Source organism: Durio zibethinus, chromosome 28, assembly GCF_047325235.1.
Source record: "Durio zibethinus cultivar Kanyao isolate XHJ-2024 chromosome 28, ASM4732523v1, whole genome shotgun sequence".
Lineage (NCBI taxonomy): Eukaryota > Viridiplantae > Streptophyta > Magnoliopsida > Malvales > Malvaceae > Durio > Durio zibethinus.
In genome coordinates this window covers 14,590,307-14,613,640 of record NC_143189.1, presented here as the reverse complement: position 1 = coordinate 14,613,640, position 23,334 = coordinate 14,590,307, and the positions used below count along the sequence as shown (strand labels likewise).

The following is a 23,334-nucleotide window of genomic DNA, read 5'->3' as shown; positions in this document are numbered from 1 at the left end:
CAAAAAAAATCCTAAATAGACCAAAATGGTGAAAAATTTAAAAATAAAACTTGTAAAAATAAAAAATAAATTCTAAGGATGAAATTTTTAGTAATCACAAATGGTTGATTATTTAAGAAATTTTTAGGTGAGAGGATATTTCTAAATATGCCCAAATTATGGAATAATTAGATATATTTTCAAAAAAATAAAAATAAAAATGATTAAACCTTTTTCCGACGATGGAGTCTTTTCAAGAAAAAAAATGAAATTGTTGAATACTCTTAAGATGATAAAGTATTTTTAAAAATTCTTCCAGATTGATGAAGAAATCTTAGAAGTTATTTCTAATATTTAAACATTAAAATAAAAATAATTAAAACCAAGATAATTATTAGGATAATTGAAAATTAAATAATACCATCTTATGATCGACATTGTGGGGGTGCTATAACCTTCTCTACATATAATCGAACTCCCAAACCTAGTTTTATTTAGAATGTCAAAATCTATTCTTTAAGAACCCTTAGTCAAGCTGAGAAGCTCCTTAAAATGATAGGTTCATTAGGTGACCAATTACAAATAGTTAAAAAAGATTGGTAGTGACTCATCTTGTTAAGTTTAGTTATAAATTTATAGATCTATATGTTATGACACTAGGGGTTGAGTTGGTATTTTAAAAGGCTGTGATTGGCTATTATCTTGACTTTATAAATCATCAAATACACATAAATGCAACTTGTAAACCTATTAAAGAAAAGCTAAGCAACCAGCACTAATGCGTAAGCCATGTACCCGGGAGAAAGATAATGGCTCTAGAAGCCCAGCTACTTGGAGAGTTTTCTAGAAATTTGTAGGACCTTAGCTCATTTGTTCTACCTATAAATAGGGGGTGAAGGCTGGTGATTTGAGAAGAGTTAGTTTAGGATTTAAAATTTTCTTTCTTTATTTTCCTATATTTTAATTTTTGCATTTTACTTTTTCTTAGTCCCTAAACAACGTTTTCCAACATTTTCTATTGACTTTCATTGCAATTTTATAGTTCCTTAAGCGTTTTTCAATGCTCTTTAAAAATCTTTTAATAAAATTTCCATTTGCATTCGTTTTCTCACTCATTTTACTTGTTTTTCCATTGATGTTTAAAATAATTTTTGCATCTGTCTTTGTTGAACTAGATGCAATTTTAGATCATATATGTATCAAATCTTTATTGTTTTTGCTCACTTTTCTATTGTTATAACAATGTGGCTTATCTACATTAGGATACTTGTGTAGCTAACTTACTCAAATAAGGGGATGTTATAACCCTATTTACAAGCCTTTATGTATAAGCCCTTCTAGAAGTTGTGGTCACCATTGAGCCAAGTGTGTGGCTCTTACAAAGCTTTTGGACTTATATAGATCTTAGAGACAAGTTAGGTCGATGGAGTTTTTTTAGAGAGTGTGTTGGTTCTAAAAACCTTAGTGTTTGCTACTATCTAGAAGGTTCGAAACACTAGCCTTCTAAAAATTTTTATTCCTGTGCACTAGGCACTAGCTCTACATTATCCATACCAAAAGTTTCTAAAAAGTCCTGCACCTAGTGTTATGGCCTACACCAATTGTCTGCTTTGATCTTGTTGGGCCTCATAGTTTTATTCTATAAAAAATACCTCATAAATTAAAGGTAGTGTGAACACTTATACCCTAAGACTAACTTTAGTACACAGTCGATATGAGATTTATTGCTTATGGATGTCAAGGTCTTAGAGAGAAGTCATGAATCCTACATCACTTGTGTGCTAGAATTGGTTTTGAGATATAAGTATTTACACCAACTTTAAACTTATGAGGTGTCTAGTCAAAATTGTAAGGCCTAATAAAGTTAAAGCGAATAATACCTCACAAATTAATGTGGACTATGACACATGGCATGGCTTTTAGGCTTTTTTAGATACTTCTATACATTGGCGCCTAGATTTTTTTGAATCCTTCTCTCATGGTCTATCATTTTCAACACTTGATTGTACATCCTAAGGCTTAAACCTACTGTCACGGTTTGCAAGCTAGTCCAAGCCTAGAGGTTCTCTCCGAGTGAAGTAATAGTTCAAGTTCTAGTGGGACAGAGTCTAATAGTCAAGGGGACTAGGTCCTAAGGTGCACTAGAGGTCTAGGTCATGGGGAACCAATCTAGAACAATGATGTGGGCAATGATCAAAACTCTAGAGGCTTATGTAAGGTGTTCAAGTTTGATAGGTTTAAACTAGGCCCTAAGGCGCATTGGAGGTCTAGGTCACAAGGAACCAGTCTAGAACAATGGTGTGGGTAGTAATCAAGACTCTAAAGGCTCATTGAAGGTGTTCAGGTTCGGTAGGTTTATGCCAGGCCTAGAGGCGGGCGCTAGTGAGCGATGCATGGGCACCTAATTGAGCCTAGGTGGAAGCACTGATAATCGAGGTGCGAGCGCACGATCAGCCCAGGTGCAAGCATGCTTGAACATAGTACTAAGAAGATCAGATTTGGGGGGCTTTTAAAAGGCCCGGTGCTCAGCATGATTTTAGTAAGTCAAGGATTGTGCAGCAACACCAAATCCCTTAGAGTAAGGAATTGTATCTCATCTCCTATAATCAAAGGATTTAACCAATGTAATCTCTAGAGTTTAGGAATGTATCTTAGGCACTAAATGTAAGAGGAGGCTCAGCTATAAATAGAGAGTCTCCTACCCTTATGTACATAGAAACTAGAACTATTGAATAATAACATCTTTACTCTTGCCTTAAACTTTTTTATTGTTCTTTTGTTAGCCTTTTTTCAATCACTTGCCGTGCCCTTTTGTTTTGTAACGTACTGAGCGGCCAAGCCCCATAATCTAGAATGTCTATGCACTGTTTCTTGTGTTAGGTTGATTTGAAACGCAGAAGATTTCATTCTTGTATACTGGAGCCATGTGAATCTGGAGCTTGAATCTCAACTTATGACATTGCCACCTAGTATTTAGTCATAATTTTGGAGTCGAGCACTAGTGCTTGGGCCTTCGCCTCAATGGCGCTCATGTGGGATGTCACACACTCCATTCTCCACTTTTTCATGGCACCTTCCCTTTCACGAACCATAATCAAGCTCAGCCCAATCACCAAACCGCGCCCTTTCCTTTCTCGTCTCCTTTGCCTCCGAACCCAAAGCAACCAACCCAGCCTTTCCAATTTCTTCGATCCTTCCTCCGATTCTTCGTCCTCTAATCCTCTCCTATGAAAATTCGAAGACGACATTCACCGCATTGAATGTCATTCTGCACCCGTTTGGCTTCCTTTCCTTCCCCGGATTCTCTTACTGGGTTCCGCCATGCACTTCCCAATCTTACGGCCTTGCCCAGCTCGTTGAGAAATTGACTGGTTTAGAGAAAAAAACCCTGTAATGGTGATTTTTTACAATAAATTATACATTGTTAGCGTTGTTGTTTTTGTGGACAAATGCAATGTCAAATGAGGCCTTCGAAGCTCACAAGAAGGTAGTAACACCAACTTTTTTGACTCAAGAATGTACCATTCTTCATTGCTGTGGGATTCTCTATGTTTTCCCATAAAAATTCGTTGATGATTGAGTTTAACTGGACAAGTTGAAGGGTAGTTGGCTTTTGGGATGCTTATTTGGTTGGTGTTCCTCCATCTTACATTTACATTATACATGATAATGGACAAAGGTTTTAGGATTAAGTTATATTGCTGCTGTCTGTGCCTGTGACAACTCTTAGAAAGGGACAGGGACAAAGTTTTCTCCTTGGAATGAGACTATGCCAGGAACCTGCATAAGAATGTAAATATATTTACGAGTGGCAGAATATAAAGTTCTTTATAACATTGCAGGTGGATCCCCGCATCCCCAGAAGGTAGACATCTCTTCAACTATTTCATCTAAATATGAAGATGAGGAACGATGAAGCCATGCCTATTACTAATAATTAGAAGTGTAAATGATATATTAATATTTGAAAATTATTTAGATTTGATTTGAATAAAACTCGAATTCAACTCTGTTATTATTAAGTCGAACTTGAATTTGAGTAATTCGACTTATCAATCAAGTTAAGTTCAAGCATTTTTATATTCGACTTAAATAGTTAACGAGTTTAATCGAATTTTATATGTTAATATATTTTAATTATTTCAATTAATAAAATATTTCAAATTAAAGTTATAATATAAATAATTGAGTTTTTTTAAATATAAGAATCGAACTTATTTTTTATGTTAATCGAGTTTAATCGAGCAAACTTAAATAGTTCGAATTTGAGTCGAGCTTGAACTAAAAATATAAAACTCGATCGGAGTCAAATTGAATTTTAAACCTTTAATTCAAAATCAAGCTTAAACTTAATGTTGTATTGATCAAACTCAATCGATTATACCTATACTAACAACAACATCGGTCTCCATTAAAATTTTGCATATCTAGTGAAAGAGAGGAGTTTTTGCCGCTTTTATGAAGTTGTTTATTGATTATCTGCTTTGGCTAATGAGATTTGCAGGCTCATCCAGAATTGTGAAGTTGCAAAAGGAGTAAGAAATAGATTTGTTGACAAGGAGACCTTTCAGTCAGATTGGAGGAGCTGTACAGATGCAATGTAGCTAGTGGAGCAGAAACAAATTCTCTTTAAATTTTCAGAGCTGAAAATGTTGTGTTCTTATGAATTTAAAGAGGTACTATTTCTTGTCAGTTAGATTATATGTGCAGCACACCATCACATGTCAACTGTGCTGTAACTCATCTGGTTTACTGTTATATTTCAGCTTTACCCTGTGTACATACTCAAATCTTGTGAATACGGATTGTAAAATTCTCCTCTTTCACTTCTCATGCATCAATTGCTTTCAACTTTATGATGTATCAATTATCATAGTAAATCATAGTAGGAACTAGACCTGTAAATTGGGCGGATTGAGTTAATCGAGATGTCATTTTAGATTTTAAAAGATTCAAATTATTTCGAGTTTGGATTATTTTGAGATTAAGATTGTTTCGATTTTGATAATTTTGAATTAAAATAATTTATTTCTTAGTTTCTTGTGTCTTACATGCGTCAAAATTTATATTATCATAGCTAAACAAGAAATATATTTTTTGAAGACTCATATGATTTTTTTTTATTATTTTAATATTATATCATCATGTTCTATTTAAATTTATCACATCTAATAAACTTATTTTTTTCATTTACACAAAAATTAGCTTTAATTTAAAGCATAAACTACAATAGTTATATTTATTTTTAAATATTATTGTTTTTACTTTTTATTTTTTAAGAAAATTATACTAAAATTTTGCTTGAATTTGATCTAATAACCTGTTTAAATTTAATCTAATTTAATTTTAAAAATTAATAAATTTAGTTTGAAATAATTTAAATTTGAATGATCTGAATTTAAATAATCTGAATGTCAAATTTAAAATACAATGATTGCAATGACTAAAAACTGAATTAATCGAAATAAAAAATGATATGAATCCAAAATAATCCAAATCCAAACCCAAACCCAAAACAATGCAAAATCAAAATGATCATATTGATTTAATTTTTTTGAAACCCAAAATGACTCAACTGAATTGATCAGACTCAAATCCAACTCAACTAAGCTAATTGCCAGGTCTACCTACTTTCAACTTTATGATATATCAAATATAACGCTAACTCGTAGTGTGAACTCGCTTGCTTCGCTGAATACGCTAAGCAGAAGCTTGGCAGCAGCAAAAGTATGACAAAAAAAAAAAAAAAGGGGAAGCAACAGCAAACCTTGAAAGAATATAAAATATATTCTTTTTAATTTTATCAAATAATTTATATTGATAGAAAAATATAAAATATATATTTCTTAATTTTATCTAATTTTTATTAAAATTTTAAATCGTATCATTTTCATATATTTTTCGTATCATTTTTATATTATATTATGTTATATTTTAGATTATCATCACAAAGAAAAACAAATCAGCCACGGTGCTGGTTGCAAAATCAAGTATGCAACATTAAGCACATAGAAACACTTGATTTCAGTAACATTAAGGCTTCAGCAATTTTGCAACTATCAAAAACAAAAAATTATTCATTTGGCATTCCTCTTATCATCTGTATAAAGAAACAAAATGACGATTGTAAAGAACAGAGGTATAAAAATGCTTCTCAGTGAAACCAATGACTAATGGACAAAACCACAAACATTGTCTATATAAGGATTAAGGTATTCAAAGGACAAACTGACTTTTCAAGGCCTTGCAGGTTGATGGCATGGAATGGAATGCAATGCCTAATGCACATTGGTGAGTTCCACACATGTAGCACGGCAACTTGTATAACTTCCCGATTCAATGGTTGCGAGAATTTAAATTTGTATGTCAAGAATGCCCCCAGCCATAACAAGATGCAAGAACCTGAAGCAAATACAAGGGAAATTTTTTGAGATTGACTCCAATGACAAGAACTAAATTGTGTAAATTACATGTGAATGCTTAATCTAGTAGGTGCAAATAAGGAGAGGGGGGGGGGGGGGGGGGGAAGGATGACCAGCAACCCTCATTACACTTATCACTATCCATTGCAAAAATTGTATGAGGTCTCAGCCGTCCCAAATGATACAAAGGCACAGAACCTATGTGCAGACAATGCACGCAGAATTGGGAGATTAATATGACATGCTTCACCTGGATGCATGCTAATCCATGGCCACTGTTTTTCCATTCACACATTTTGCACTGAATGTTTATAACCATGTCTCAACTAGACAACTATATGGCCAGAAGATGGGCAGCCGAGGTCAAACCTTCGGTATGCCATGCACCCTTGGCCAACCCTAACAATATATATCAACCTCCACAAAAGGAGAGTGATACATTACTGATGTATTTTTGAGAAAGGCCTAGTGACAAAAAATTAATAGAAGTGAAAATCAATAAGTACAATATTAAAATTGCTCACCAGTAAACAAATGAAATGCACGGCTAGCCAATTAATAGAGGCCCAACATTCTTAGCTCTGTCACATGGCTGGGGTCTAGATCCGGGATATTCTTATTATCTTCTCGGTCTTCAACTACATATTCCTGACATTATGATCTTCCATCAGGAAAAGTTATATGCTATTTTCGCTTTGACATTAATAAACAAAGCCAGAAGATTCATAAAGGAGAACTGCCCAAGCCCCCTTTTTTGTTAAAGGAGGGCAGTGGGCTGGCTAGACATTAGATTACAATCTCAGGGAGACAAGCTAGAAAAGGCAAGAAAAGAAAAAGGAGCAAAATAGACCTCCCAAATCATGAAGATAATTAGAATAAACAGAATATCTTAGTTAAACTAGTAAATGGATACCACTATATTGCAACATTAAAATGTGATTAGCTCTGCAAATAAGCATGAAATGAAGCATAAAGAAGTTCATTCTACAAATAAGTTGATGAATGCAACACTCGATGTTCAAATAGCACTCGCAACTTTTACTTGAAACAAAAGTCTTCCACCATTTTAATTTGAACTAGAATATCTTAAGGTGTAAACCTGAAATCGAATCAAAACAAAATATCAAAACTGGGGTTTCTTCCTTTAATTCATATCACCTACCTTTGTTAATTCCTGTTTAGCAAGAATGTGATAATGACGTTCATTGATCCTCTGTCCACATATAATAGCAATGAAGAAACCATAGAGCAAACCCACCAAAACAATTGCTAAAACTGCACACAAGAACAAAATACTAGATACTATTAAATCCTTATTTTGATAGTATCACATCAAGAAGGTAAACTCTGCATGCTGACCAGTTATGGAATCTTCTAGTGTGTCACAAGGCGCAGAATGGTCATTGATTGAACTCATATAGGATTCGGTACAATGGTGCAACACAAGCAACCATCCACAAAAAAGAAAAGAATTGTCATGATCTAAACAACCAATATTAATTGCTTTGGTTTGGTCCTTTGGGTTGCATGAACCCAAGTTCAGCCCATGATATTTAGAAAAGATCACACCGTTTTTCTTTGTTCTTTGCTTTCTAATTTAATCTATAAAGCATTTCCTCACGCATTAAAGTGGACTCTTCTGCTATAATATACTATTTGTCATTTTACCAAAACATCCTTCACCTTTCAATAAACCACCAGAGTTCATTCAAGCAACAAAATAACATTTATACGCAGGATTTCAGAAAAAAATGTCAGAGAGTGCCATCAGTTATCCTGAAGTTTCAAACAGTTAAAAAGTTACATGTTCACTATCATTTTTACCCAATTCCAGCTAAAAATGGCATATTTTTTATCCTTTCCCAGTTCATGTAGGCAACTGTACAATTTAAGAACAAGCCTACTTGACGTGGTAATATGCCTTCTTAATGCTTAAATTAAATTTAAGTGCAATATTTTCCAAGTTATAATTCCAGTTCTTCTTGCAGTAAAAAGTAACCTTAATAGTTGATTAAAGTTATACAATACTAGTGTGAAAACAAAAAGTGCTTTTCCTGTTGAGGTTTACAGCAATGGAATTTTGCAGGAAGTTCCAATAGTGATATTTTTCTACTCCAGACAATTATTTACAACTGATTTAATAAATTTCATATAACTATAATTCTTTATTAATTTGAAACTCGAGTAAACTAAGCTTAATTTGTTATTAATTTGGATCCAAAATTGAAGAGACATAACAGAAACCGAAACAGAGGAGAGAAATGAAGTTTCACATGCATCATGATCACTAAATAGATTGAAACTGTACAACCAAAATGCTGCAAAATTAACTACGCAAAAGTGTAATATACAGGGGAGGCAAAAATGAAGCATATATAAACACTACAACGGAAATTCAAAGATTATGCAAATGTGTATTTCAAGCAGTTTTTATAAAAGAGGGAAACGTCCATATGTGTGTGCCTGAGTGCCTTTATGCGAGTTTGTCACACACACACACACAGAGGGAGAGAGAGCACAGTACCCGAAATAGTATAGAATCCATAAGGATGTTCATCATAGCCAAACATTTCTCTTAGTTCCTCACCATAGAACTTGTAGACCAGCACCCCTAAGAATGCCACAATCTGTTCAAAGCAATGTTCAATTTATGTTATAAGTCTATTGTGACACAAAACAACCTTCAAAATTGATCCAAGTAATTCATATTGAATCAGTAGTTGAGTGAAAGTAAACATCGTGGATGCAAAATGTAGGCATCAAGAGAAGTTAAAGGATTTTTGACAAGTTACAGACTCTGCCTAAATTTACACAGCAAAAACAGTGGTTATGTTTAAATAGAAGATGTTGAGTCAATAAGCTCCAATGAAGCTATGTTATTTCAACTCTTCATTTTTCCTAAACAGTGTCAAATGAATGTTGGACACTTCAAAAATAGACAAGGGAATGAAGATTTAAAAAAAAAATGAAAATACCGACACCTTAAACTTGAGCCCAAGTCTGAGTAACAAAGCAAGGAACAAAAGACTTGTGAATATTGCTTTCAGATGCACACCGGAAGAATGATGGGTAGAATATGGCAAAATGTCTATAATTGATGTTGTTTCTAGAGATTTGACTTCAAAGTTAAGGGCTAGGAACATCAGAATGGATAATACAATGGATGCTAGCCCAGTCCAAGGTCTTCAGATTAGCACTACTGCTGTGTGTTTGAAGGTTAAAGGGCTCATTTGGGGCTTAACATTCTAGTGAAGCAATGGTAACATGCTAGACCTCAAGGCTTGAGGTGCTCAATCAAACGAAACAGCTCATGACAGTAGTATCAAATGTGAAGGCAAATAAAGTAAGAACAACAGGAAAAAAAGAGATAAAAGGGCCCTAGGCAATTACATTTCCTAAGCAAATGAACTTTGAAAACGGAAGAAATCACACCTTAATGATCCACGTTGTTTCAAACTTTTTATTATTATTCTTCGCTTTCAACTGGCAGGTTACAATACGTGCATGTGCTATGTATAAAGACTTTTGCATATAAACACACCCCCCTGAATTCTCCTAATGTTTAAAGGACTCAAGCTGCGGCTTAAAAGCTAAGAATTTATCAACAGTATAACTATAAACTAATTAAATTAACATGTAATAACTAAAACCCTAATTCCACTCACTCTAGAACCCAGAGGATGACACAACCACCGAGTTACAGTAAATCTAGAATCAACCTAAGTATCCTTGAATCAAGAAAATTGAGGAAAACTAAGTTAACTAAACTGGTGGCATAGTAACTTAATCAAATATAGTTTCAGACTCAGGATTCACTAAGTACAGACAAAACAAGTTTTAGTTGACATTCATCCCAGAATTTTTTCTTTGACTTTTGATTTTCTCAAACTTCTGGCAGTAGCAGATAACTAGCTCAAAATAGCTCAATTGAATAAGAGTTACAGAAAAGTGCCAGACCAATTAGATAGACAGATAGTCAATCATCATACCAACTGAACAATTACAAAAATGATTGCATGATCCCTTGCAACAAGAAACTGAAATTTTAATCTCAACCACCAGCGATCAGGTGGGACATTGGCACGTAAGATGAACAATGCCCTGCACTCTGTACAGTGAGCAAATGCAAAACCCTCCTAGAAAAAGGAAACAAAAACCAAGAAATGATATTAATTATCAACATCAACTACAAATTTACGACATAAAGATAGTAAAATCATACATTTAGTTGACCTACATGTAAAAAAGCAGATGAACTCAGAGGTATTCAATATTTCTAAAATCTCCTTATTCTAAGGAATATTTGAACAACCTGAGCAGGCATCAGTTAGAAACTCAAATTCTGCTCAACAAGAGAATTTGACATCCAAGTTTGGCTGGATCAATTCAAACAAAATAAATAATGCTTAAAAGATAAATAATGTTTATGCTAAACATTATAATTCCAATATGTGATGCACTATATTATTGCATAAACTCAGCTCATTTACCTAAACAAGCCAAAATGTGAGACTCAAATTCTCCTTAATTGAGCATTTCAAGCTTGAATATTCCACAAGCAGCTTAAGTCATTTCCATCACTAATTTTCTACTCTAGAACAAGAGCAGATAGAAAAGAACAAGCATTAACCTTAGTTGACCTCCAGTTATCAAGACAGGATCTATGGACATACTTCTGAGTACCCTTGCAGTGGCATGGTGCGATTAAGTCGTCCCCTGAAACAAAAGCAACCAAGTGCCTCAACATAAGTAGATCAGTTTTATAGTTTGTGCTCTGCAGTCTGAACCTATCGTCTTCAGTTTTCTCAGAAAAAGGAAAAGTCATCCAAAATGGTGATAGCAAACTTATCAAATAGAAAAATATATTTACATGGTAACCACCTTCAATATCAAGACATATACGGCATTGTGGTTGGTCTGCATTCACCAGATGGCTAGTTTCATCAGCATTAATATCTTCCAAATCATCACTAACAACAACACAATACCCTTCAACTGTTGTAATTTCAGATGAAGATGAACATTCTTCAGATCTTTGTGAAATATCAGACTGGCATAAGATGGGTTCACTTTCTGAAATGTCTTCCTTTTGACTATCATTTGATACTAATTGCATTGCGAATAATAGTGAATCTCTACTAAAATATTAAGGTCATTGCCAGAGCAATGGTTCCCACTGAACATTTCAATAAAATCCGAGGAACCTGAAAAGTAAGGAAAAACAAAGTTACTCCAATCCATAAACACAAATTGCATGAAAGATCAAGGTGCACCAATACATGTGAATGCAGACAACAGCATCAAGTATCAGACAATCAGCATTCCAAATTGCTCTCAAAACCTTTGAACATCCATCCATAAATTTAATTAACTACAAACTTAAAACAAAAAAGAAGCTATTTCAAAGACATATATATACATACATATATATATATATATATATATATATATATATTAGCCACTGATTTTTTACGTGAGTGGGAACTTTTAAGTATCCAACAAAAAACCAATTTGCAATAGGTGGAGAGACCGAATTTGAATATAAGACCATAGGAAAGTATCCAACAAAAAACCAATTCGCAATAGGTGGAGAGACCTAATTTGAGTATAAGACCATAGGAAACTCGATACTTAACAGATATATGATAACATCACTTTAACATGTTCCATCAGGTGTAAGCGGAGACAGAAGCCTAACATGTGACAATTTAGAAGGTATAAAAGGCAGAGTAACATGCAAGAACATAAGAATAGAAGTTGGACTCTAATACCGAAACTCAATACTTAACCGACGTGGATAACACCACTTTAACATAAAGCAACGGGAAGTTGCATAGCAGCAAACACCAATAAAATAAAGAAATGCAAAGATCACTTTAATACCGAAACTCAATACTTAACCGACGTGGATAACATCACTTTAACATGTTCCATCAGGTGTAAGCGGAGACAGAAGCCTAACATGTGACAATTTAGAAGGTATAAAAGGCAGTGTAACATGCAAGAACATAAGAATAGAACTTGGACTCTAATACCGAAACTCAATACTTAACCGACGTGGATAACACCACTTTAACATAAAGCAACGGGAAGTTGCATAGCAGCAAACACCAATAAAATAAAGAAATGCAAAGATCCTAAATGTTCCCTTGTAAATTTTTTTATTCTTTTAAGTCTTCCTCCTACCATATCACTCAAGCAAGAACCTTTGCATCAATAAATAAATGAAAACAGGATGATCTAACAGGCCAAAAACCAATATATATAACGCCTTAAAACAAAAGCGTTCAGAGTTCTATTACGAAAAGGAAATAATTTTCAGAAAAATTACAGAAATCAAGAAAGACCCAGATTGTTAATTTAACAGAATACCACAAAATTTGATGCTTTTCCAAGATTTGAGAAGAAAAAACAAGGCAAGTTAACAAATTTTGGGAATTCCATAAGTGTGTGGGAAAAACAAACTGAAGGGCAGACCTCAGACCTGACATTCAGCAAATGCGTTTAGGATCTTCATCATTGATATTCATATGCATTTGGGTGATTGAATTTACAGTTAAATTTGCAGCCAAAGTGAATCAAATTCTAGGTAGGAGAAGACAATAGAGACAGAAGAAAGGACGGACCAGAACCTTGGAGAAACAGACCAAAATTAATTGATAAGCAAGAGAAAATGTGAAAAACCAAAGAACAAAGTAAAATTAGATATTTATTGAACTTATAATAATGCTAGGCATCGACAAAGTCACTGTAAAGTTATGAAAGTAAGAGAACAAACCACTCCTTGTTAGCCATATGTATGCATAGTTGTTATGTACAGGCTTAGGCCTTCTATAGAGCTCTAAGCTATTGGGCTTCGTTGAAGTGTAAGACAATCCTGGGAATCAGTAGATACGTCAACAGGTTGGGATTTCCGATTCCAACCGTTAAACTATTTTATCTTATTTCAATTCGATTTGACATCGAATTATTATTTTTATAATTGATTTTGTATACATATCGGTAGAGATGTCAACAGGTTGGGATTTCCGATTCCAGCTGTTAAACTATTTTATCATTTGATATCAAATTATTATTTTTATAATTAATTTTGATCTTTTATATATTAATTTAATAATTTTTAAACTATTTTATCATTTGATATCAAATTATTATTTTTATAATTAATTTTGATCTTTTATATATTAATTTAATAATTTTTATTTAATATCATATTTATAAAAATATTATTTTTATTATAAATTATATTTTAATTATAATATAATATTTTTATTAAATTTATAATAACAATTTTATTAACATAAAAAAAAACTATAAAATTAAATAAATAATAAAAATTATATATTTTTATGTATCGGGATAAAATATTTTAAAACTCATCCCTAATTCAATTATAACTTATTAAAAAAAAAAATACTTGACTCACTTTTAACCTGACCTTTAATTTAAAAAAAAAATCGACTTTACAGAATCAAAGTATATCCATAAGTAATTAGTAATCACATTAGGTTTAGAGTTTATTTAGATTAACAATGAGATTAATTTTGATAAAATTAAAAATAATAATGTATATGAAATTAATTATTATAACGATGGAATTAGAATTAGTGATTTGATATATGTTTGGATACAAATGTATAATATCAGTAAAATGAATTGTAGTTAGAAAAAAAACTATTAAAAACATTATGTTAAAGTTAGTATATAATTAAAAATTTTAAATTATTTATTATATATGTTAATAAATAATTAAAATTTATTAACATTATTTCTACGTCAAATAATAATTTTATTTAAAAAATGATAATGATATATTTACTTAAATTAAAACTTAACAAAATAATATTCAATTAGTTACTTTTTATATTTGTTTATATGATAATTTTTATATTAAAATTATAATTATTTCTTAAAAGATAATAATACATTTACTCATATAAAAAACAATTAATTTTATTTATTTTAAAAATGTATTGATAAATTATTTATATATATTTTAATGTTTTTTAACATTAAAATGTTAATTTAGTTCATAGAAATATTTACACATTATTTATATTAAAATAATTAAGATTTTAAATATTAAAATTTATAAAAATATTTTGAAATATTTAATACTTAAAGAAATAATACTTATAACTATTATTACATATGAAATATAAAATATCAAAATAAACTAATTTAAATATAAACACAAAAAAAAAAAAGTTTAAGAACTAAAAAAATTAATGCTAGGCAATATGGCCTGCAGTGCTTCATTGAACCCTTATACCTCCGGTCCAAAATTATTCATCTAGTGTAGTCACTCACAGCACTACTTGTTATCCTAATGATTTGAAATGTGGAATTACAACAAAAAGTTGATAAATCACGAATCAGAGCAACAATCAAACCCAAATAGGCCTTAGAATCATACTAATGAATTTCCCCGCGTTCCGTAGCGTAGTATTAATTTTTTATTTTTAAAATTATAAATGATTTGATAAAATTATTTATAATTTTTAAATTTAAAAATATTTATAAAAATTAAGAAAAATAAATAGGAAAAAATGAAATAAGAGAAAAAATCAAAATAAAAGAAAAAAGAATCATATTCTTTTTATTTTTTTTAATAAACCTTTTTTTCCCTTTCTCTCTCAAGTCTCTCTTTCTTTTTTGGTCCAAAAAATAATAAATTTTCAACTAAATTCTTAAATGCATATTGATTAATTATGCACATATTTTAAAATTTTTTTGAATTATTCATAATTATATTATTTTCTTAAAATTTAAGGAAAAATGAAAGATAAATAAATCATATATATATTATATTACAATATACAAAATTACTTGATAAGACTTACTTACGTATAATCTTATATGTATAATTTATTTTAATGACGTATAAAATAGTTTTAAATGTTCATCCAAATAAGCATTGTTATACTTATATGTACTATTTAAAAGTAAGATAATTCTTTAATTAAAAAAAGTAAGATAATTCCTTAATTTTAATTATTAACGAGATAAATTTTATTCAATAAATTATTCGATGTTAAAAAATTTTTAAAATTTTAAAATTATGTTAATTCAAATCTCTTAATTTATATATCAATTTTATCCTAATTTAAATCACACAAAAACAAATATCTCAATTCATTCTTATCATCAATATATTAAATCCAAAATTCAAATACTAATTGTTAAAAATTAAATAATTTTCAATTAAATCATTATGATTTTACTAAATTGACTTAGCTTGCATTAAGTATAGGTAGATATGAAATATATAGTCCCATTTCTAATAACCTCACAATAAATACATTATTTTCATTTCATTTCTTCCACTTTTAGCACAAATATCTTAATATTTTTAATTTTTTAATATTTCTAATCAAGATTGATGTTTAGTTAAGGTATGTAAAATTTTTTTATTTAATTTTATTTTTTAATATCATAGTTTAGTTCCAATACTTCTTTTATTTGCTTCACATTTTTAATTATTTTTTCTATGTTTTGATCAATATCACACTTCTCATAATATCATTTGGAGGTATATTTCTTTGTTACTAGCTCCAAAAAAAAAATCATTGAATAAAGAAATTGATTTTATGTTATTGATAATAATATTAATTTCATTCGCTAAATTTTTAGTGCTACATATGGATTCTAACTTTTCGAAAACCCTACTTAAATGCTAAATAATTGGTAAATCTTGGATCTTACTATTTTTTAATCAAATGAAACTTCACTATAATAATTTTTTAACATGTAAGTCCTATTTTTTATTATAATCTTTATATCAAATAAAAAATGGAGAAATGAGAGCAAAGAATATAATAATAATAATTATTATTATTATACATTTGTATTTTAAAATATTGATCCTTTTAACTTTTATATTTACACATTTTTTTTCAAAGCCTCAAAAGTAATAACATAAATTGTGCATAAGGATATTAAGCCACAAAATATTATCTTATTGAAACTAATGATAGCAACCTTTTCTATCATTAAAAAATTGTCAATTAAAAAATTCTTAGATTAATTATTTACTATTTTGTAACTTGAGCATGGTCTCCTACATCTAAATAATTGATCTTAATTAGAATTATACCATATTGGATAATGAGGGATCAACTATATTCTAAAGTAATTTCTTTAGAGTCTAAAGTAATTTCTTGTTTATAAGTAAAATAAAATTTATGATTGTAGATTGATATTTATCTGTTGGTAAGTATTTTAATATAATAATTTTAGTTTATTTGTAATAATATATTTAATTAATGATTTCATAAATTTAAAATATTTTAATTAATAAATAAAATTATTTTATGCATTGCATGGATTACAAACTAATTGATAAATAAAACATCCAAAATTTCATTTGCCACAATAATCCAAACATCTCAATTATAACTTTAAAAAACATGCAAATTTCCTCTTTATCTTAAAATGACAGATGTTGTTACTTTACGAGCTGTAGCTAATTTTAAATTAATGATAGATTTATGTCTCCAAGCCTTTGGCCTAGTGGCTAAAGGCATTTGAGGGGACATTAAGGGCCTGATTTTGAATCAGGTCTCCCCCATTCCTTTTACTTGTACTAAGAATTTACCTTGATATAACCAAAAAATATATATTTTTAAAAAATAATCTAAATTTTAAAATTTAAGGAATCCACCTCAAAGCAAATTGGACCAAAAAAAAGAAATAAGAAAACATTGACAAGCACAAATAGTTTAAACATTGCAGAGATATAGATAAAAGGAAATTTAGCTAAAAATTTGGAAAACTGAAAAGCAAAAAAAAAAAAAAAATGCACCTTCATGCATATTAAATAGAGAAAAGAAAATAGTGATAGAAACACGTAATATTTTACTAAAATTAATTTAGTTTTATTATTTATTGACAACATGTAATATTATAATAAAATAAAATAAATTATTAAATTAAATCTTCTGAAATATAAAATTTTTCATTGTAATGAATAAGATAATTCTAATTTGACTATAATTATATCACATATAAATAATAAATTAAACTTAAAAGTTCAATTAAAAATATTATAGCATTATATATCGACCTATCTTCCAACACAAACGAGTAAGATCCATATGTTTATTCAATCCATATTATTCTTTACTCAGCACACTCTTTCAAGACAAATGAATAAGACTCATATGATAAAAAGGATTAATCCAAGTGGTGGCTTTGGGAGTCTCCTTAGGGTTTTCTTTTATGGGTGGATAGGAGTCTTGTTAGGATGGCAAGTGAGTTTTTGTCTCAGGACAGCTAAGGGCTAGTACATCTTTGAGGTAGTTATAGTTTTTTAGTTTTTTGTAGTATCATAGACAGTATATAGTATTTTGAGAGTAATCGTTTGTAGTTAACGCTGAAAATAAGTGATGGAGGATGTGTTGGACTCATTTAGAAGAACCTAAAATTAATGGAGGAGGAGAAGGATCATGTGGTGTCAGATATTGGTGATAAAAGGTTTCAAAAAGAAAAGAGGAGAGCTTGGCTAGTAGGAATGTTACTCACAAAGAGGCCTTGCAACATTGAGGCCATGAAAGGAACTTTAAGGCTCTTATGGCGTTCGGCCAAGCAAGCAGAGACAGTAGATCTGGAAGAAAATAGGTTCTTATTCAAGTTTGCCACGATGATGGATAGAAGAGAGTGTTGGAGGGTTTACCATGGTCGTTTGACAAGCAGCTAATCCTTTTCAAGGAGTATGATAGGAACCTAAGGCCAGAGGATTACAATTTCGCTAGAGAGATATTTTGGATCCGTGTATATGGATTGCCTTTGGGAATGAGAAACCAGAAAATGCAACAAAGATCAAAAGAAAAATTGGCGAACTGAAAATAATAGATGCGATGTTAGACAAAGGGGGTGATCGAGATTCCTAAGAATTAGGGTCGAAATCGACATCACAAAACCGTTACATAGGGCTGTATTGGTAACCCGGGAAGGGAATTCAAAGAAAGTTTGAGGTAGGCTAAGTTACGAAAGGTAGCCTAGTTTTTTCTATTCCTGTGGCAAGCTCGGGCATGTAGAGGGTGATTGTGATGAAACACCACAGATGGGAAGGGGGAAAGCTGGTGGCAAACAGTATGGTGTATGGCTTTGGGCATCACCACTGAAATACAAAGAATTAGCATGGGAAAGGGGAAGTCATGGCCATAAAGCTGGTTCAGATTTAATGGCCAAAGGAGGAATAAGGCACACGAGGAAGAAAGTGACACAACGGCAAACAGCAGTGGACAACACAAGAGATTCGGTGCATGATACGGAGTGAGAAAAGCAAGATAATCATCAGAATGAAGCTGATAATCATGCAAACAATGAAGATTACATGCGAGATTGCAGGAGCCCAAATGGGGAAGGGAGGGAAAAAGATAAAGCACGTGAGGTAAGAAATGATTGCATGATGAAATAAAAAAGGAGTGGGGACCAAATAGTATATGATGATGGGGAACAAAGTTTGTATGAAATGACACAAACCGTTGGCTTGAGAGTAGGTACAGGCCCGACACAATAGAACTCCTTGTCAATCACAATATGTCCAAGAAAGAAATACAAATTTTTAGAGTGGACGCAGGAAAAAGGAAACACGAGCTCAATGGGGTAACAGACATAGAGATTGAGTGGAGAAAAGAAATAGGAAGGTCCCACTGGGACTCAGTAGGAACATCAAAACAAACAGCGAAGACTGGAGCCTAGTTTCACCAAGAGTCATTAAATGTATAACGTGGAACTGTCGTGGGTTTGGGAACCCACAGACAGTTCAAGCTTTTCAAAAGATGCTGAGGAAAGAAGATCCTAAGGTGGTGTTTTTAAGTGAACCATTTCCCAAGTTACCAAACTAGATAGATTCGAAGGAAATGTAAAATGTATGGAATGGTTGGGGTCGATGCGATCGGGGGAAGTGAAGTCTTGGTACTATTGTGGAAAGAGGTTTTGAATATGAGTCTGCTGAGCTACTCCAAGAGCCATATAAATGTGGTGATTACGAACGATGAAGGAAAAGAATGGCGACTAAACGGGTTTTATGGAGAACTGGATACAAGAAATAGGCGAAAGGTGTGGAACACAGTTACAAGGTTGGCGAATAACAGTCATTTAACATGGCTATGTTTTGGGGACTTCAATAAATACTATGGAGCAATGAGAAAGAGGGAGAGGGGCTAGACCTGAATGGCAAATGGTAAATTTTCGGAGTACATTAGAAGACACAAGGTTGTTTGACCTAGGTTTTAAAAGGGCACAATTCACATGGAGTAAGGAGATAACCGAATCGAGTAGGGTTTGTGAAAGGTTGGATCATGCTGTGGCAAGTAACAAATGGCGAGAGATGTTTCCAAATTATATAGTGAGTCATTTGACAAGCCTAGTATCGAATCATTGCCCGATCACGGTAGAGATGATGGGACACAAGACTAGCCGGCATAACAGAAGGAAGGAAAAGAGGAAACACTTTGCAGCCATGTGGGTGAAGGATGTCGAGTGCATGCATATTCTGGAGACATATTGGTAGATGGAAAGGAGCAGTGGAATAAAGCAGAAAATAAGGAAAGTTCTGGGAAGTCTGACAACGTGGGGTAAAAGGAAATTAGACGGTTTGCATGCAAAGGTTGAGAAGCTGGACAAAGATTTACAAAGGATCTAGTCTCAACGTAATAATGATGAGGAGGTGCGAAAGGAATTTGAGATAAAACAGCAACTAAATATCCTAATGCAAAGAGAAGAGATTTTTTGTTCACAGAGATCCAGAATTAATTGGCTTAGGAAGGGAGACAAGAACACAAAATTCTTCCATGCACAAGCATCACCCTCAAATGAAAGAAATCACCCAAGAAAAAAATTGATCCTAATACAAACCTTATATAGGCCCAACATAGAAATAAATCCAATAAGTGTTAAAACAAGCCTAAATTAAGATATTCAAATTGGGAATAAAAATTGAACTAAATTGATTTATTTCAGACAAAATTAGGTATACATCTACACATAAAAAATATATTTTGATTTATCTTCTGATCAAAACATTGTGGTGATGATATTTTGATCATAGCTCTAGATGGCAGAATTATGCCTTTGTCCTTTAAATTGAACTTTCGCTCTACCAACAGATGGCTACATATGAAGCTGGCTTGATAAGGTAACTAGAGATTATCTTGATTGATACCAATTATATCTTATTGATGTCACTTAGGAAACTGATAATTTAAATCTTAAAGGATAATCTCCTCATTTGAAAATCATTGTGCGTGAAAATTCAAAGGATATCAATAATGAATTATCCAAACTATTTATATATGAGATATATGAAATTCTCAATGCATTGTTTCTTGAATATTGCGGGCAATTAAAGAAAGCACTATTCCCAAACCGATAAAAAAATCCAAACTTATATGAAATTCTTTAAGTAAATTTTACGAAATTTCTTTTTTAAAATGATTTAATAAAAATTTTAATAAAAAATCTAAACTAATAGATTGATAAAGTTTAATGTGTCAATAATATGTAAAAATATTATTAAAAAATATTATTTATAATTCAAATTTGATCAACACTTATTCAACGGTAAAAATTTTGTCAACATTTTTACTAAAAATGTTCATTTAAAAATATATATATAATTTTTTTTAAAATTTTGCATACTTCTTCTATGGGCAAAACTTATATAAAATTCTTTAGGTGAAGCTTGTGAAGTTCCTTCTTAAAGATGATTTAATAAATACTTTAATAAAAAAATACAAATTGATAGATTGATAGAATTTAATATGAAGATCAATAATATGTCAAAAAGATTATTAAAAACTATTATTTGTAATTTAAATTTGATATATACTTATTTAACGGTAAAAATTTTATCAACATTTTTATTAAAAATATCCATCTAAAAGTATATATATCGAAAGTTATTAAAAATTTTTAAAATTTTGCATACTTGATCTATATAATGAGATTTTTCAATTTATCTATTTTGATTTTTTATTTTAATTTTTATTTAATCATTTCTCATAAAAAATTTCACGAACTTCACATAATGAATTTCACTAATTTCACATAAAGAATTTCGTCTAAGTATTTCCCTCCTTTTAAAGTCTCATATCATGATGCATAGTTAATTCACAACAAAATGGTTAGATATAAGTCCTTAATAGATTTATAACTCTTTTGAGGTTGTGGAACTCTTTAGATAACGTTTCTTATGCAAGTAGAGAATTGAAAGGTTGCTTCTTATGAATTTTTGGTTAATCTTAAGAGTATTTACCAAGATAAAGAAAAAAACCCATTATTAAATTGTGCTGCCTTTGGAGGAACACACGAATCAATGTGAAATGTGAATATATTTTCTGTGTCTCATACTTAATCTAAATGTTCAAACCTTTGTCATCTATAGACATACACCTCACGTAAGAATCAAATTGCATTTTCTTTATATAGGTTGCATAAATTTGCATTTTTTGATAATAAGCGAGAGATTATTGTATATATTACCAAGAAATTGTTCTCTTAAATATTTAAATAAAAACAAAATGGTTTTAAAATCATGTAGTATGCATATAGATTAAAAAAAAAAAAAATGATGTTTGCAAGTTGAAAATAGCCTGGGAATGAAATTAGATAAGAGCGGCTAAAAGCAGCAAACTGCCTTAACAACTGCTCATGAACAAATTGAATCAGTGACTTTTGGGTGACATTTTGATTTTACACAAGCAAATTTTCATCAGAATATCACTTTTTTATTCCCACAAATAACGTATAAAAAAATTATATTTGAGAAACAAGTTATTGATACTTTCACTTTCCAGAGAACCCATCGTTCATTTTTATTTTGTACAAGCAAAATTCTCTTGGAAGTATCATTTTTTTAGGCATAAATATAAAAAAAAAAACCTCCTAAATTAAAATTAAATAATCATTGAAGTCATTATCATTTTATTATAATCAATTAAGCTTCCCAATATATATTTTCATCAATTAAACTGTTATTAAACAAAAATTGGTTAACCGTCAACACCTATTTTTGTCCAATCGAGAGTTTAATTAAGTAAAAATATATGTTTAAAAATTCAATTGGATGAAATAAATATTTAAGGATTCAATTGAATGAAAATAATTATTTGAGATTTCAATTGATTATAATAAATTAATCAAGAATTAAAAAATTATTTAATTTTTGTTTAAGGGTTTTCCATATTTAAACCTTTTTTTTTTTATCTTCATGAATAACTTATTAAAATAGAAAATTATCATTATAGGACAAGTTATTGGTGCTTTCATATTGTAAAAAAATCAGTTCTTCCTTTCAAAAAGACAATTTCGTCCAAAGTATCACTTTTTAAATTAATTTTGCATATAGCCAATTAAAATTAATAGTTTTCATTGTGAAACATCTTAACCATGGTAAGTAAAATAATAAAAAAATCTTTAGATTTTATTATTTTATTTAAATAAATCTTTATATTTTTATTGCATTCAAATTAATCCTTAATTTTTAATTTACAACAAATAAAATTTTAATTTTTAATTTATATTTAAATAAATTCTTAACTTTTAATTTTTATCTCAATAAACTCTTAACATAAATCAATTTTTTGTTTGAGTTAAGCATTTATATGAATACAAATAAAAAATAATAGTTTATTTAGAGATAATAAAAATACATGAAATTATTTTTGAAAATGGAATAGCTGATTAGTTTAGGCTGTCGTCACAGCAGCTCTGTCTTTGATGTTGTCCATTCGCTCCAATACCATCCTGAAATGTCGACTACTCCCTAGCTTTTCTGGGACTGATCAGGTTGAACCCACTACAAAAAATCTGATAATTTAAGATGAATTTTTTAAATGATGCATTATATTTTATCATGTGAAATATATAAAAGATTGACGAAAAATATATTCGTCACACTTTTATATTATTTTAATATTTTATATGA

The 23,334-nt window shown here is 30.5% G+C and overlaps 1 protein-coding gene across 8 annotated transcripts; it reads right to left on the bottom strand.

The window, feature by feature from the left end:
* Positions 1-6,036: 6,036 nt before the first annotated feature.
* LOC111280896 (uncharacterized) lies at positions 6,037-13,293 on the bottom strand. 8 transcript variants are annotated; one of them, XM_022868430.2, is made up of 8 exons: positions 13,180-13,293; positions 11,283-11,605; positions 11,032-11,117; positions 10,391-10,537; positions 8,926-9,028; positions 7,564-7,676; positions 6,926-7,049; positions 6,037-6,381 (listed from the first exon to the last, which is right to left on the bottom strand). In XM_022868430.2, the coding sequence occupies exons 2-7, from the start codon at positions 11,515-11,517 to the stop codon at positions 6,957-6,959; spliced, it is 777 nt and encodes a 258-aa protein (XP_022724165.1). In that variant the 5' UTR covers positions 11,518-11,605; positions 13,180-13,293; the 3' UTR covers positions 6,037-6,381; positions 6,926-6,956. The 8 variants fall into 8 exon arrangements, with proteins under 8 accessions (XP_022724165.1, XP_022724161.1, XP_022724163.1 ...); XM_022868426.2 differs by having other exon boundaries at positions 12,886-13,187; XM_022868428.2 differs by lacking the exon at positions 13,180-13,293 and adding an exon at positions 13,028-13,088.
* Between the last annotated feature and the right edge of the window lie 10,041 nt (positions 13,294-23,334).

What these genes read in the sequence shown, in the direction of transcription:
- LOC111280896 (XM_022868430.2), bottom strand. Translation starts at nt 11,517, where the DNA reads ATGCAATTAGTATCAAATGATAGTCAAAAGGAAGACATTTCAGAAAGT. An exon ending in ATAACTGGAGGTCAACTAAG is followed by an intron (nt 10,538 to 11,031) that starts GTTAATGCTTGT and finishes TCCTTTTTCTAG; the next exon opens with GAGGGTTTTGCATTTGCTCA. An exon ending in CTAAACAGGAATTAACAAAG is followed by an intron (nt 7,050 to 7,563) that starts GTAGGTGATATG and finishes TCATAATGTCAG; the next exon opens with GAATATGTAGTTGAAGACCG.